This window comes from Saimiri boliviensis, chromosome 20 (assembly GCF_048565385.1).
Source record: "Saimiri boliviensis isolate mSaiBol1 chromosome 20, mSaiBol1.pri, whole genome shotgun sequence".
NCBI classification, from domain to species: domain Eukaryota; kingdom Metazoa; phylum Chordata; class Mammalia; order Primates; family Cebidae; genus Saimiri; species Saimiri boliviensis.
Genome location: NC_133468.1, coordinates 33,004,438 through 33,020,055, shown reverse-complemented (window position 1 = coordinate 33,020,055; position 15,618 = coordinate 33,004,438). Strand labels below are relative to the sequence as shown.

Here is a 15,618-nt window from a genome sequence, read left to right as displayed (position 1 = left end):
CGCCACGTAGCGCAATTCCCTCTGATACGATCTACGGTATGGAAATACTGGGTTTCCTAAGTGCGGAGTGCTGAGTGCGTTTCAAAGGTCAGATCTCCCAAATCTAACAGCCTTAACTCATGCCGGGCCACCCTTGAGCTCTGGATGTGGCAGAAGTAGAGAGAGCTTTACCTGATGTGATGTGCAAATGTTTTGTCAGCCACACACAGACACACACACGCATGCACACACACGCGTGCAACTCCGTGACGCGCTCACCCGCTGGTGCCACCCAACGCCAGTCTCTCACCTCTTTGTCTGCCTTGGATGCTACGGAGGGCCAGGATGTTCTGCTCATCAGAGAGGAACTGTTTCATCTTGTGAAATGGCTCCTTGCCGCGAACAGTCAGTTTATTCCATGGCTTGGGCCGCGCCAGAATCTCGCTCACGGACCCTTGAGACAGTCCCAAGACGTAATGTCCGAAAATCCGTTGTCCGATATTGTGCTTAATCAGCTGCTCTTTGACCTGCCGGGCGATTTCTGCAGTGTCCATGTCCTCGCCCTCGGAGACGCTCCCAGCACTTTCTGACTGGCTGGGGGATGGGGCCATGCCATTGACATCTGGGCTTTGTTGTAATGGACTTTGGGAAGATATGGAGTTTGTGCTGTATGGACCTGTTGAAAAAATCATGCTTGTGCTTCCGGCTTCCTGCATAGCCTTGGAGTAGAAGGACTGCATTAGCTGTCGCTGGAGAAGAGAGTTTAGTGCAAATTTTCCTGTAGAAGCCAGGGGTAGGCTGGGGCTTGCCAGGGATGAGCTGAAAAAGTCTTGACTTAACCCCGCTGGTGAGAACTGGTGTGTACCATTAGTATTGGAAGCCTGCTCCCCCGGGTTGCGGGGCAACTGAGAAGGAGGGGGGGCCGGCAAAGATCCCGGGCGCCGACTTTCAGGCTGGTCTTTACCTTTTCTCCTGGCTGACCCTACAAGGAAGGGCAAACAGAATGCATTATGGGGGATTCCAAAGGGGGAAACAAACACCAAGACCAAAATGCAAAAGTTTGCCCCCGCAGAAGGGAAAACCAAAAAAAAAAGACTGCAGGTTTTTTTTACAAGGGCCAATGAGGTGGGTTGGTTTGTTTTCCGATTCAATTTGTAAGTCAGCCAAACGAGGCTTCCCAAAACAAGCAACATGCATTCATGTTTGCGCCTTTCTTGTACGTTGCAGCCTGGAGAGTCCCCTTGACAGAGATTCAAACTCCTAGCGTGACAAGGAGCCGGTGACACACACAGGGAAGAGTTGACGGGTCGCAGGCCTCTTACTGGGCCCGCTGGCCCCGGCCGGAGAAGCAGCAAACACTGACATTTTCGGACCAATGGATCCGCTCGCGCCTCTAGCTCTGAGGCGGATGTACCGTACCGAACCCCCTCGATTTGGAGGCGCGCACCCGTTTCGAGAATGCAATACCATCGGAGCCCGAGACACCTGTACGCGTTTCACCACCTGCCCAGACCAGAAGCACAGTCAGTGATGCCACCGTTTGTGGGATGAGCCAAGAAAGGCTAAGGATGGGGGGGACGCGTCCCCAGGGGAAACCTGACCAAGGAAGAAAAACCTCTACTGGACCCCGCAGGCCGCGGCTGTCCCTGGAAACACCACCAGAGCGAGGCTGGGTTCACAGTGCCCCTGGCCCCTGTGCAGCACAACTAGACACAGATCAGAAAAGCCGACGCCCTCCTAGCTGTTCCTCCTGGGGTCTCCAGCCCCACTGCTCCTAACTGACCTCCGCAGAGCCTCTGCGGCGGGCCCGACTCGGCATCCAGCTGTTAAGCAGGGCGGGGAAGGGAAGGGAGGAGCGGTGAGGGGGAGGGTACCCAACACGCGTTAGTCAAAGGTTCTCGACCACTGGCGCTTTTCCAGCCGTGCAGCTGCTCAGACTCACGATTCGCTTTTCTCTTCCTCGAACGACCCCTGGAAGTGAACCAAGCAGCGCACACCACGAGGCCCGGCCAACCTACCGCTCAGGTCGCTGTTGGAGATGCGCAGCGCGGCGTTCTCGGACTGCAGCGATCGGTTCTTCTCCAGCAACAGCACCTCCAGGGGCTTGGCTGCATCCTAGACGGGGCAGGGCGGCGGGGAGGGCTCACTGCAGGGCCGGCCACCAGGCCCCGGGCCCCACCTCCCTCCATCGGTCTGCGTTCCCACCCAGCTCTCGAGTTGACTCCCAAGTGGGCTACAGACAGCTGATTTCTTCGTAAGACGTTTAACACACGTTAAAAACAAGTTCCCTTTAGAAAGAATGGATTCTAGTGGAAGTCATTTTTCTTAGACTTGCAGAGGTTCTAAACAATTAATTATTCTCTCATCTGTTCCTAAACTCCAGTGACCTAAACCGCCTCATTCGGCCACAGGACTGGCTGCCAAGCCACAAACCAGTGTTCAAAAGTAACTGTAAAGAGAACTTTTCTTTCTTTTTTTTTTTTTATGCCAGCCACAAAGATGTGGGCTGTCTGCTGGTATCAGGAGTCAGATTCCACTTAGGATGTCAATTTTATTTTATTTTACTTTTTTGAGACGGAGTCTTGCTTTGTCACCCAGGCTGGAGTGCAGTGGCATGATCTTGGCTCACTGCAACCTCCCACCTCCTGGGTTCAAGTGATTCTCCTGCCTCAACCTCCCGAGTAGTTGGGGCTACAGGCATGTGCCAGCATGACCAGCTAATTTTTAATATTTTCGGTAGACATGGGGTTTCACCGTGTTGGCCAGGCCGGTCTTGAACTCCTGACCTCAAGTGATTCACCCACATCAGCCTCCCAAAGGGTGGAGATTACAGGTGTGAGCCACCGCACTTGGCCTGGGATGTCAATTTTAATCAGCCACCAGACGACTGTGGGCCCCTGTCATTCTGCTCCTGAGCCTTCTCTACGGAGGTAGTTTGTAACGAAAGTTCCTAAACCAACCCACTTTTGACTGCTCTTTAACGCAATTAAAAAAAAAAAAAAAAGATAGAGACTCACTCTGTTGCCCAGGTTGGAATAATGCAGCGGGGCAATCGTAGCTCACTATAGCCTTGAACTATGGGGCTCAAGTGACCTTCCTGCCTCAGCCTCCCAAGTAGCTGGGACCACAGGCGTATGCCGTGGTACTTGGCTAGTTTCTTCTTTTTTATAGAGACATGGTCTTGCTATATTGCCCACGCTGGTCTGGAACTCTTGGCCTCAAAGCCAATCCTCCTGCCTTGGCCTCCCAAATGGCTGGGATTACGGGCATGAGCTACTGAGTTCGTACTTCTTAAACACAATCTGAAATTGTTTTTTATTTACGTTCTTAGAACCTGCTCAAGTGAAATCACAATTTCACTTCGGTTACCAGTTTGGAAAACGCTAGCTTTTCTCTTTTCTCCTCTTTTTAGTTAAAGATAATTTGCTTTTTGGCAGGGCCCATCTCCTGTTAGCCAGGGACAAAGTGATCCCTGTTCACCCCCAGCTTGGCTTTTGATCTGTGCCCATGCCTGGTTCATGCCTTGGACGCATGGAAAAAAAAAGAGAGAAAAAAAGATAATTGGCTTTCACTTGGTTAAATGTTCCTGAAGTATGACTCACTGGCTGTAAGGGAGAGGCTTCGTACAAACAGTGAGATAGTGGGGCAGGCCGGGGGGACCGGCAGTGACCAGCAGCTGGGCCGCTGGTGCTGACCACTGAACAAGACGCATACCTGTGTCCCAGCGCCCTCGGGTGGTGCAAACTCCATGGACTTCAGAATGCTGCAAGAGCACGACAGAGCGGTTATTTTCTTTTTTTCTGACAGTCTCACTCTGTCACCCAGGCTGGAGTGCAGTGGCGCGATCTCGGCTCACCGCAACCTCCACCTCCCAGGTTCAAGCAATTCTCCTGCCTCAGCCTCCCAAGTAGCTGGGATTACAGGCATGTGCCATCACACCCAGCTAATTTTTGTACTTTTGATAGAGACAGAGTGTCATCATGTTGGCCAGGCTGGTCTCCAACTCCTGACCTCAAGTGATGCGCCCACCTTGGCCTCCCAAAGTACTGGGATTACAGGCGTGAGCCACCACACCCGGCCCAGAGAGGTTATTTTCCACTTACGCTTTTGACAACAGTCACATTAATAAGCATTAACATTACAATTTCCTGCTCTCCAGGAACTGAGGAACTGTCAACTTTAACAACTTCCCTGGCAGTAATAGAATCTGATAATGTCTCTAGAATAACTATTCAACTAGCAGTTGGCTGGCGAAAGTTTCTTGCCTAGCATGTAAATCATCCCATATGGAATCACACCAGGTCTGTTCAGAGTATAATTTTAAAGTTTAATACAGACATAACATTGTTGCAAGAGGAATCTATTTGTAAAACTTAAAGGGAAGGAAAAAGTTGTAAGGAGAAGCCAGAGAGAGAGGAACCCACCAGGGCGGCCACTGCCCACACCTCACTCCTAACTGGCACCCAGCTGGGGACCAGGGGACAGACGCAAAGAGCAACGTCCTAGACTCGGATGGCTCAGAAGCGAGGTGGGCAGACCCCCTCTGCAGCCCCAGGTTGGGGAAGGAGCTCAATGATAAAGGTGTGACAGGAGAGGGTGACTTCTCCCTGCCTTGTTCTTACCGGCACTGGAAAGGGCTGTGCCCCGATCACTAAAGTCTCTGGGCTGCCTGAATGAGTCCCGGTCCCCAGGATTATTACTGTGTCTTGAATTCCTTTTGCTGTGGATGTCCCTGTTTTGCTGAGCTTCCCAGGGAGAAGAGGGGAAGTGAGGCTACGTGGCTTCCAAGGAGTTGCAACTGTTTCTTTGAAATACCAAGCATGGAAGAGTGAGACCCAGACCAGGCTGGCTGCACCGTGAGATTTACGACTTGCAGGTACCGAGTCAACCGGACCTTCACAGCGTCCCTGCAGCCACAATTTTGGCCTCTGTCCCCCTGGTGTGTGCCACCACACCCGGCTAATTTTTGCTTTTTTCTTTTTGAGATGGAGTCTCACTCTATCACCAGGTTGGAGCGTAGTGGCGAGATCTCAGCTCACTGTAACCTCCAGTTCCCAGGTTCAAGCGATTCTCCTGCCCCAGCCTCCCAAGTAGCTAGGATTACAGGCATGCACCACCATGCCCAGCTAAATTTTATATTTTTAGTAGGGTTTCACCACGTTGGCCAGAATGGTCTCGATCTCTTGACCTTGTGATCCGCTCACCTTGGCCTCCCAAAGTGCTGGGATTATAGGCGTGAGCCACACACCTCATCCAATTTTTCCATTTTTAGTAGAGATGGGGTTTCACCATGTTAGCCAAGCTGGCCTCGAACTCCTGACCTTAGGTGATCCGCCAGCCTCGGCCTCCCTAAGTGCTGGGATTACGGGTGTGAGCCACTGCGCCCGGCCGAAAGGGGTTTCATAAGATGGAATCCTGTCCTTTGTTTCCTTTTTTTCTTTAGGATTATGTAATAAAAGACCAGGTGTCTTTTCTGCTACACATTTTACCAGCAACCTGTTATCTGCTTGTCACCGTGGAAAATCAGAACCACTCCTGGTCCGTACTCCAGGAAATTTACAGACCAATTACAGGTAATAGGCAACATTCCGAGTGGTCCATTAAGAGATAGAACTTGTGGGGACCCCAGCAGGAGGGATCTTGTTGGGTTGGAGACCACGTCTCAGCGTCATGATGAGCAAGCATTTGAGAATGAGCCCTGCAGGGACACGGTGTCTTATGCTGCAGCGCATGAGGATCTGAGGTCAGCACAGCCTGTCGCGTGGGGGTGGGAAAGTGGAAATGGGACGATGATGGGAAGGGGATGTCTGCAGGACGTCTGCAGCGCACTTGGTTCACCGGGAAGTGAGTGGGAAGCTAGGAGCACATTTGGGCAAAGAAGCCAGCTGAGTGGGGCTTCCAGGCATGCACATGGTGGCGGGGCCTGTCGTGTGCAGATGCCAGAAGAAAGGGTCAGCAGGAATGCCATGACAAGTCGGGCTGACGAGGCAGCCCTGTAGTGGGGCAGGGGCAGCCTGAGGCCCAGCGGGGGGTGGATAGGAGGGCGTAGACAGGTATGTGCTGCGGGCTGGAGCCACAAGCCTTAGCTCCCCGGAGGAGGAGGAAGAGGAGCAGGAGGAAGAGGAATAACTCTCAGGCTGGGAAAGGCCTTCACAGCAGGGTTTCTCTGACTCAAAATTAGAAGGCCCAATTTCCTTTTCTTTTTTTGGAAGAGGGAAAAAGAGGGAAAGGAAGGAAAGATCGGGATAAGATTGGCAGGTAGAGAAGGTTAACCAGGTAATGTTGAATAAGAAGTTAGAGAGGCTGGAATTGAGGGGTGTAGGGGTCCGTCTGAGGAGGTGCTGGCAGAGGTTTTGCAGCTGGAAAGGGGAGGAGACCGCTCGAGGTGAGAGCATGGTGGGGACAGGGACTACGAGAGCCGGCAGATGCCGGGGAGGCGAGGGTCCCAGGCGAGAGAAGGCGGCTGGCCACAGAAGTGAGATGGTTCAAGAGGATGCCCGAGGAGCTTTTCTCGGTGGGATGGAATTAACAGTACAAAGAAAACCTGGTGAGTGGGTCTGGGCTCATCTTAAAAGGAGAAATGGAAAATAGTGCGAAAGGGGCTGATGGGACAGCAGAGGGGGACAGGAAGGAAGGGATCCGAGGTCTAGGGCGGAGGGGGGCAGTCTGCAGAGACGGGAGGTGGTGCCCAAGACCAGAGGCGGGGTTCCAGGCAGGGATGAAGCGAAAGGAGTCCGTCCCTGGCAGAGAGGGCTAGGGTGTCTGCGGTTAGAGGTTGCGGTAACAGTGATGAGGGCAGGGATGAACCCCCGAGGAAGCCCCAAACTAGCAGAGCACCAGCAGGGAGAAGCACAGGGGGACCCGTGGGGCCGGTCACCACGCCCTAGGCAACCTTCGTGTGCAGTGTTTAATCATCTAGGAGTGAAGCAAGGATGCCGGCGGTGGGGGGGCTTGGAATGGCTGCCGGTCCAGGGGGAGCTGTGTGCACACAGAGGGACTGACCACAGGCTCCAGGCTGGCTAGGGAGGTCAGGAGCCTGGAGCATGACGGATGTCGGGGGACGGGTAAGGACCAGGGCCCGGGAGCTGCAGAGTGCCAACGCGGGCTCGGGGAGAGGAGGCAGCAGTGGGGGCTGGTGGCCACGCAGGGAACCTTGAAGGCTGAGAACTGAGCATGCCATCGGTAGCCCTGAAAAGATGACAAGTTTTCAGCCACAGCCTCAGAGATGGAGAACAGAGACTGGAAGATGGAGTTTCCGAGTCCAGGAGGCCAGGGCAGCGTGAGGCCCTGTGCCCGCCTTCAACCCGAAAACGGTTCCCTCCTGTGCTCTGCTTCTGTGTGGGGCATTTATAGTTGCAGAACAAGGTCTTATTTGATCGTTTCTGTAAAGGTGCTATGCCCCTGATTCCCCTACATTCTGGAATACTTGAACTACACAGCTTTTAGAAAAAGTCCAAAGAATGCAGGGACAGGCCTGAGTGCAAATGTCCACAGCACTGGGTAGCCCAGGACACCATGGAGTGGCGGAGCTCTGGCTGAATTTATGGGCATCTGCTGGGCCAAAGGGCAGGGGGCCAAGGCTGCCTGTCACCAGCCTGGCATTGTCGGCAGATGGCCCTAACGTGCCCCAGCTCGTGAGGGGCCACCGGGGTCTCCGTACTTACTTCAGCTCTTTCTTCACCTCTTCATAGTCAGCCTGGCCTTTGAGTTTTTCTTCCAGTTGCTGAAAACAGAGAAGAACTCGATCAGTGGCCATGTCTGACAACAGGATGACGGACCTCATGGTGGCATTCACCCAACAGCCAGCTGTGCCTGTGAGGGGAAGCCAGCCCTTGCCGATGGCAGTCGACAGTGCTGGGGACATCTTTTGTCCTTCACGCTCCTCACCTGCCCAGTGGCAGCGCGTGCCCAGGTACGGCAGTGCACGTAAGGCTGCTGTAAGGTTGTACTGTACAACTTAGCCAAACAGAACGAAGGCTGGGTGTGGTGACTCACGCCTGTCATTCCAGCACTTTGGGACTGCCTGAGCCCAGGAGTTTGAAATCAGCCTGGGCAACATGGTGAGGCCCCATCTCTATAAAAAGTAAAAAAAAATTAGCTGCATTGGTACATGCCTGTAGTCCCAGCTACTTGGAAGGCTGAGGTGGGAGGATCGCTTGAGCCCAGGAGTTGGAGGCTGCAGTGAGCTATGATTGTGTCACTGCACTCCAGCCTGGGTGACAGAGTGAGGAGTGGAGACCCTGCCTCTTAAAAAAAAAAAAAAAAAAAAAAGCACCCTCCACCCGGAAAGAAAAAAAACCCAAAAAACAGAAGAAAGAATCTTTGCAGAGGAGAAAACCAGAGGAGGAAAGGTCCCCTTCGCAGGAAGCACCATGAAACAGCAAACAGGAGAGGCTTTCTTGGTGTCTGAAGAGCAGCGTGTGGTTTTAAACAAAATCTGTGAGGCTGAGGGACTCATCCAGCTGGTTGTCAACACCTTTGGGGGGACCCCTGCTAACGAGAGACACAGCCCCTTTGTGTTGAGAGTAGGCATCAAATAGGCATCAGGGCAAAAGCCTTTGCACTCTTGAACTCCAGGATGCTGGGTTTTAGGACTAGGGGTCTGTTCAGCTGGGTGCTTGGTGGCTTCCCTGACAGCCAGCTGGTCTCAGTCCTGTGGGGAGGACCCTGCCCAAGAGATGCTGCTCCCTCTCAGGGGCCTGGGAGAGTGGCAGCACATTTGCAAAGTACGGTGATGCCCCAGTGGGCTCCAGAAACGTCTGTGAGCCTACTGGGGATTGACGTGGCCTTTTTTTTTTTTTTTTTTTTTAGTGGAGCTGGACACCCACTCTGTCGCCCAGGCAGGAGTGCATTACTAGTGTGATCTTAGCTTGGCTCACTGCCACCTCCGCCTCCCAAGTTCAAGCAATACTCCTGCCTCAGCCTCCCCAGTAGCAGGGATTACAGGCACACAGCACCACTCCTGGTTAATTTTGTTTTGCATTCTCAGTAGAGACGGGGTTTCACCATGTTGGCCAGGATGGTCTGGAACTCCTGGCCTCAGGTGATCCATCTGCCTCAGCCTCCCGAAGTGCTGGGATTACAGGTGTGAGCCACCGCACCCAGACTGATGTGACCGTTTCTGCCCACAGCTCCGTAGGGCTTTCCTGCTAGCAGAGCCATTGCTACGGGGTGGTCTGTAGGGGGTGCTTTCTTCTCTGAAGGTGTTTTTGGACTAGTTTGCTTTTGATCTTTCCTAAAGGTAGCTCCTAGGAGGAAATGAGGCAACTCTACATAAAACAAGAACATGGAAGGGCGGTGCTGGGAGGGTGCTCTGGCCGTTCCGCATGTTTCCAAGCTAGAGGTGAACATACATCATTCTTGTCATTCTTCTTCTTCTTTTTTTTTTTTTTAAAGAGAAAGGGTGTTGCTCTGTCACCCAGGCTGGAGTGCAGTGGTGCGATCATAGCTCACTGCAGCCTCCAACTCCTGGGCTCAAGCGATCCTCCTGTCCTAGCCTCTTGAGTAGCTGGGACTACAGAGGCACATCACCATGCCTGGCTACTCTATTTTTATTTTTTATTTTTTTAGAGATGGGGTCTTCCGACGTTGCCCAGGCTGGTCTCAGACTCCTGAGCTCAAGTGGTTTTCCCACTTCAGCTTCCCCAAGTGTTGGAATTACAGGCATGAGCCACCATGCCCAGCTGGAGGCGCCCTTTCAGGTTCTGCTTGACGGGCCATGGCTAAGACCACTGTTTACAGTCAACTGAGAACGTTCTAGACTTTGGGGAGGAGATGGCGCCATCCAGATCCCAACCTGTCTGCTGTTTACAAATTAATCCCTAATTAGTTAATAATTAGCGATTAACCTATTATTCAATAATAATGAGAGATGAGGTTTCACCATGTTGGCCAGGCTGGTCTCGAACTCCTGACTTTAGGTGATCTGCTTTCCTCAGCCTCCCGAAGTGCTGGGATTACAGGCTTGAGCCACTGTGCCTGGCCTAAGTCCCTAAGATTCTAATGGAACACACAGAGAAAGCAGAGGAAATGACTGAAGTTCAGTAATGGTACTGGGACATTTGGTTTTCCATATGAGAAATATGCAAAAATAAAAATATATATACTATCTAGGTTTGCGCAAGCACACATTATTAATAACTAATTAACTAAAACTCCCGGGCTCAAGCGATCCTCCCACTTTGGCCTCTCAAAGCGCTGGGATTCCAGTTGCCCGGCCTTCATTGGGCCCGTCTTTTTCCGTTGCCTTTGCTGACGATTTCTTGTGTGTGCCTTTCCCACTGCATGAAATTGCTCTGCCCTAAGTCCTTCTGAAAGCCTCCCGCCAAATTTGTATATTATAATGGTTTTCTCAGTCCTAATAAACAGGAGGTAGAAGGCACTCATTTTTCTACAAAAGATTCTCAGAAGGTGCTTGTCAGGAAGTTATTACTTCATCCTCTTCCCTATTATCACATAGCAGGAAGTACTCAGGTACCGGTCCTCCCTTGCAGGAGATTATTCCGTGTCTCTGGGATCCAAAATGTGCATCAGACAGTCACCATCACCGAGGCTGGACACAGAGCACGCATAAACATGGTCATATCCGGAGAACAAGAGACCGCAGGGAATAAGGCAGAGAGGAGGAGGAGCGCACGGAGCACCTCACAGCCTGGCATGGCACAGACCAAGAAGGCTGGCGGCCTGAGCCTGGAGCCTGAGTCTGTCACTTACAAGCTGGGTGCCTATGAACAAGTTAATCAACTTCTCATCTGTAAAATGGGAATAACAGCAATTACTAAAGGGTTTGCACGCAGCAAGGAACCAGAGCAGATGTTGGCAACTCTGGGAACTCGATAGTGGGACTCTTTTTTTTCTTTTTTTTTTTGAGAAGGAGTATTGATCTGTTACTTAAGCTGGAGTGCAGTGGTGCAATCCCAGCTCACTGCAACCTCTGCCTCTCAGATTTAAGCGATTCTCCTGCCCCAGCCTCCCAAGTAGCTGGGATTACAAGTGTCCACCACCATGCCTGGCTAATTTTTGTATTTTTAGTAGAGATGAGGTTTCACAATGCGGGCCAGGCTGGTCTTGAACTCCCGACGTAGGTGATCCGCTCATCTGGGACTCTCAAAATGCTGGAATTACAGGCTTCAGCCACCGTGCCTGGCCTAAGTCCCATAAGATTCTAATGGAACATATGGAGAAAGCTGATGTACGGTCCTTTATAAAGGCACTGCGGATGCAGCAGGGAAAATGACTGTTGAGTAACGGTGCCAGGACATTTGGTTTTCCACATGAAAAATATGCATAAATAAAAATACATCTACTATCTAGGTTTGTGCAAGTACACACTCTGATGTTTGCACAACAGCGCATTCACCTAATGACGCATTTCTCAGAACGCAGCCTCACTGTTAGGTGACGCGTGACTGTATTTTAGTTGGACGTGGGTTTTTACTGAGCGCTAAACAGCTTCCACGGAGAGTTCTGCCATCTACCTGTGGGGCTGTTTCATCAGGAAGTCCCCAAGATCTCTTCTGTCAACCTGAGGTGACATTTCCTGTCTTGGGCAGATGAGCTGGACGGAGCCTGGGGGAGGCTGCCTGACGACGCTTCTCCCAGCTGGCGGAGCGCCTGTAACTCGGTCCCACGGAAGTCTGTTCCAGTGGCCCTGCTGCGAGAGTCACATCTCAAAACCTGCAGGTGCAGGGTTCCCACTGGCCTCCGATGCAGGAAATGCCCAGTGTGGAAAAAAGGCCAACTGTCCTCAGCACGGTTCTTTGATCAGAAACTCCTTGTTGGGTTCCTAGAAAGCCTGGTTTCAGAGACTCTGACCCTGGGACGGGCGAGAGGCGCGTCAGTTTCTCAGTGTCTCTGAAGACGCACGCCTCCTGCTCAGGTTGCCGCTGGCCGCGTGGTGAGCCAAGCCTGTGCTTTGTCCTAGCATTTCATATGCTCCCTGGTTTCGTGATTGCAAAACTTCTGCGGATGTGTCTGACTACCCAAAGAAAGAAGAAAATCTCAGGGATCCTTCAGTGTGGATCTTGACAGAACTGAGGCCAGCCCCACCTGCTGGCAGAGAGGCCAGGATAAGCCAGGGACTCCCTGCAAAACCTGGGCTCCAGAGTCCCACGGATCCTGACTCTGCCACATACTTGCAGGGTGAACCTAGATAAGACTCGACAACTTGGGTCGGGTGTGGTAGCTCGCGTGAGTATAGGAGATCAAGACAAGCAGGACAATATAGCAAGACCCCATCTCTACCAAAAACAAAAAAAATCAGAACATTAGCTGGGCGTGTTAGCATGTGCCTGTAGTCCTGGCTACTCGGGAGGCTGAGGCAGGAGGATCACCTGAGTCTGGGAGGTGGAGGCTGCAGTGAGCCGTGACTGTGCCATTGCACCCCAGGCAACACGGTGAAAGGATTTGTATTTGAAAAACAAATACATAAATCCAGGCTTGACTTCTCTAAGCCTCAGTTTCTTTATCTATAAAATGGGGATCATGTTGATATGTTACAGCCCTTTGGTGAGGATTAAATAAAGCATTGGGTACTTGGAGCTTAGTACAGTGCTGGGCACATGGTGAAGTACTCTGTAAATGGTGGTTAGTACTGTTACTGCCCTTGTTACTACAGTTACTGCATCCCTGCTAGGTGGGGTTGAATCTGGCTAAAACTGGATTTGAAGAGAGTCTCTGGTTCTGTATCTCCAGGGGCTCTGTTCGCGAAGGTTTCCAGATCTCAGCCTGTCACCTCCCAGCGTCCCCGCTTTTCTGCAACAGGGCCAGAGACAAAGAGCACGTGTGCTCCGGGGTGGTTCCCGCTGTTGAAGGCGCGTCCAAGGCTGTGGACAGAGCACCTGGGAACTGGTCACCTTCCTGAGAAATGCACGTGTCTGGCCAGGTGCGGTGGCTCACGCCTGGAATCCCAGCACTTGGGAGGCCGAGGCAGGAGGCCTGCTTGAGCTTAGGAGTTCAAGACGAACAGGGGCAATGCAGAAAGACCCTGTGTCTACAAAATTTTAAAAATCAGCTGGGTGTGGTGGTGCACACCTGTAGTCCCAGCTAACTGGGAAGATAAAATGGGAGGATGACTTGAGCCCTAGAGGTCGAGGCTGCAGTAAGTTATTAACACGCCACTGCACTCCAACCCGGGGCAACAGAGCAAGATCCTGGCTCTTATAATAAAATAAAATGCACTCATCTAAGGAACACGCGTGGGCTTTACACAGAGCGGTGAGAAAAGGCCAAGTGTCAGAGACCTGGCTGCCAACCTGTTCCCGCCCCACGTTGACTATGACTTTGGATGACCTTAACCTGTTCGGGCACTGCATTCCTCATCTGAAGAAAGGGGAGATTCAGAACAAATACGGGTTTTCAAAGGACAGTGGTGAGATGTAGCATCATCAAATGCCAATCAAACACGTCTGCTGTAATAATACAATGGAAAAGCTACACGGAGCCCTCACGGCTCCAGGAACCTCACTGATGCTCCCCAGCTGGGTCCGGAAGTGCCAGAAGAATTATCTATTTGAAGTTCTTAAAAGCCTGGCTAAGATTTAAATGATAACGAACTTTAATCTACAATGCCAACAATTTTGGCATTAGCAAATTAAGTGTTCAATCTATAGACGATGTCTGTCTACTGCAGGGTACGGTGGTTCACGCCTGCAACCCCCGCAGTATGGGAGACTGAGGTGGGAGGATCACTTGAGCCCAGGAGTTCGACATCAGCCTGGGCAACATAGCGAGGCCCCATCTCTACAAAAGATATAAAAATTAGCCGGGTGTGGTGGCGGGGACCTGTAATCCCAGCTACTCGGGAGGCTGAGGCAGGAGAATCACTTGAACCCAGGAGGCGGAGCTTGTGGTGAGCCGAGATCCCTCCACTGCACTCCAACATGGGAGACAGAGCAAGACTATGTCTCAGAGAGGGGGGGAGAGAGAGAGAGAGAGAGAGAGAGAGAGAGAGAGAGAGATGGGATCTCATTACATTGGCCAGGTTGGTCTGGAACTCCTGGGCTCCAGTGATCTTCCCATCTGAGAATGCAAGATGAAAAGAGAGACCCCCAAGGCCAGAGGGTGTGGGGAGATAATGGGTTTTATATCACCTCTTTTATACCATGTCAGTGCCCAGAGGGACACAGCATCATCCCATAGTGTCTCCATGGGACCCATCAGAACCTCAGGAGGTGGGGTAAGGGGTAGAGAAACGTGAGCAGTTGGGAAAAAAGACCCCTAGGGGCCTCTAATGCATGCGCCCACCTACCCAGTGGGAAGTACTGATCTTTTTTTTTTTTTTTTTTGAGACAGAGTCTCACTCTGTCGCCCAGGTTGGAGTGCAGTGGCACAATCTCGGCTCACTGCAACCTCCGCCTCCCAGGTTCAAGCAATTCTCCTGTCTCAGCCTTCTGAGTAGCTGAGACTACAGGCGCACACCACCATGCTGGGCTAATTTTTATGTTTTTAGTAGAGACAGGTTTTCACCATCTTGGCTAGGCTGGTCTCAAACTCCCGACCTCGTGATCTGCCCGCCTCGGCCTCCCAAGGTGTTGGGATTATAGGCATGAGCCACTGCACGTAGCTGGGAAGCACTGATCTTTAAAGCATCTTTAGAAAAATCTAATTTCTCCTTCTGGGAGATTGGGGTTCTTTTAGTTAGCCTTTCTTACGAACACCCATTTCAAATCAAAGCTATTGGTAGCACTATTTTCTACGCTGTAGCAAGTATAGTGCCGTTGACTGGCTAATTATGCTGCCTCTGTATTAAAGCGTTCCAACAGAAGACCACAGAATAGAGAGTTAACAAAAAGCAGCCTTGTCACGGCGGTTGGGTTATTTTATTAATTGCAAAAACAGAGTTCTCTTTTACAAGTGGCCCTGTGTTTAAGCGCTTGTCAGATTAGGCAGGAGGAAACGTCTCCCACTTCTGAGGCTGTTTCCATGCCTAATTAAAGGTTCGAGGATGTCCCTGACACACGTGGATAGCTGGGTGCCATCAGCAGACGGACGTATCTATATAACTGACAATCTATGGATTGAACACCCAATTTGCTAATGTTAAAATAGTTGGCATTGTAGATTAAAGTTTGTTGTTGTTTAAATCTTAGCCAGACTTTTAAGAACTTCAGATAGATAATTCTTCCGGCAGTTCAGGACCCACCCGGGGAGCATCAGCTAGGCTTCTGGAGCCGTGTGGGCTCCGTGCGTCTTTTCCCTCGTATTATTATATCGTATTTGCTTGGAAAAGCAGAGCCCTAGAAAGGACAGGCTGGAAGACCTGCAGCTGCCTGGTGTCCTTGTGAAATGACAAATGAAATCCGCGGGAAGAGAAGACATCTCGGTGGCGGTAAGATGGAGGATTTCAATGGGTTAGAGAAAGAAAACCAATTCGTCAGTTCCCCAGTATATCCAAGTATGGAGCGCATCACTGGAAAGCGCGACTGGAAAGAATCAATGGGCTCAAGACAAAAAGATTCTGCCCAATAAGCCTTCTGCTTATGGGAAGTACCCTCTCCCCAAATGGACTGTCGCCAAACACCCTGGCACATGTCTCAAAGATCAAGGACCCACGTAAAACCACCCACGACTCCAAACAGCTCAGCCCAGAGCTGGGAGCTTGGCGCCTCCTCTCCCAAACAGCACCCTAATTCAGGGTCC

The 15,618-nt window shown here is 51.5% G+C and overlaps 1 protein-coding gene and 1 non-coding gene across 10 annotated transcripts in view; one reads left to right on the top strand and one right to left on the bottom strand.

Annotated features, from left to right (window-relative positions):
- Nucleotides 1–15,618, bottom strand: part of CUX1 (cut like homeobox 1) — a 471,463-nt gene that overhangs the window by 88,172 nt on the left and 367,673 nt on the right. For 4 of the 9 annotated variants that reach the window (XM_039460712.2, XM_039460705.2, XM_039460704.2 and 1 more), the window contains exons 12-15: nucleotides 7,644–7,702; nucleotides 3,694–3,742; nucleotides 1,998–2,094; nucleotides 290–961 (exon numbers count right to left, since the gene is read on the bottom strand). In XM_039460712.2, coding sequence (XP_039316646.1) covers nucleotides 290–961; nucleotides 1,998–2,094; nucleotides 3,694–3,742; nucleotides 7,644–7,702 — 877 coding nt within the window. The remainder of the gene's footprint in view (nucleotides 1–289; nucleotides 962–1,997; nucleotides 2,095–3,693; nucleotides 3,743–7,643; nucleotides 7,703–15,618) is intronic. The other 5 variants (XM_074390311.1, XM_039460711.2, XM_074390310.1 and 2 more) reach the window with 2 other exon arrangements.
- Nucleotides 3,378–3,514, top strand: LOC120360439 (small nucleolar RNA SNORA48). Its single transcript, XR_005576937.1, has one exon. It is a non-coding gene; the product is annotated as a small nucleolar RNA SNORA48 (small nucleolar RNA).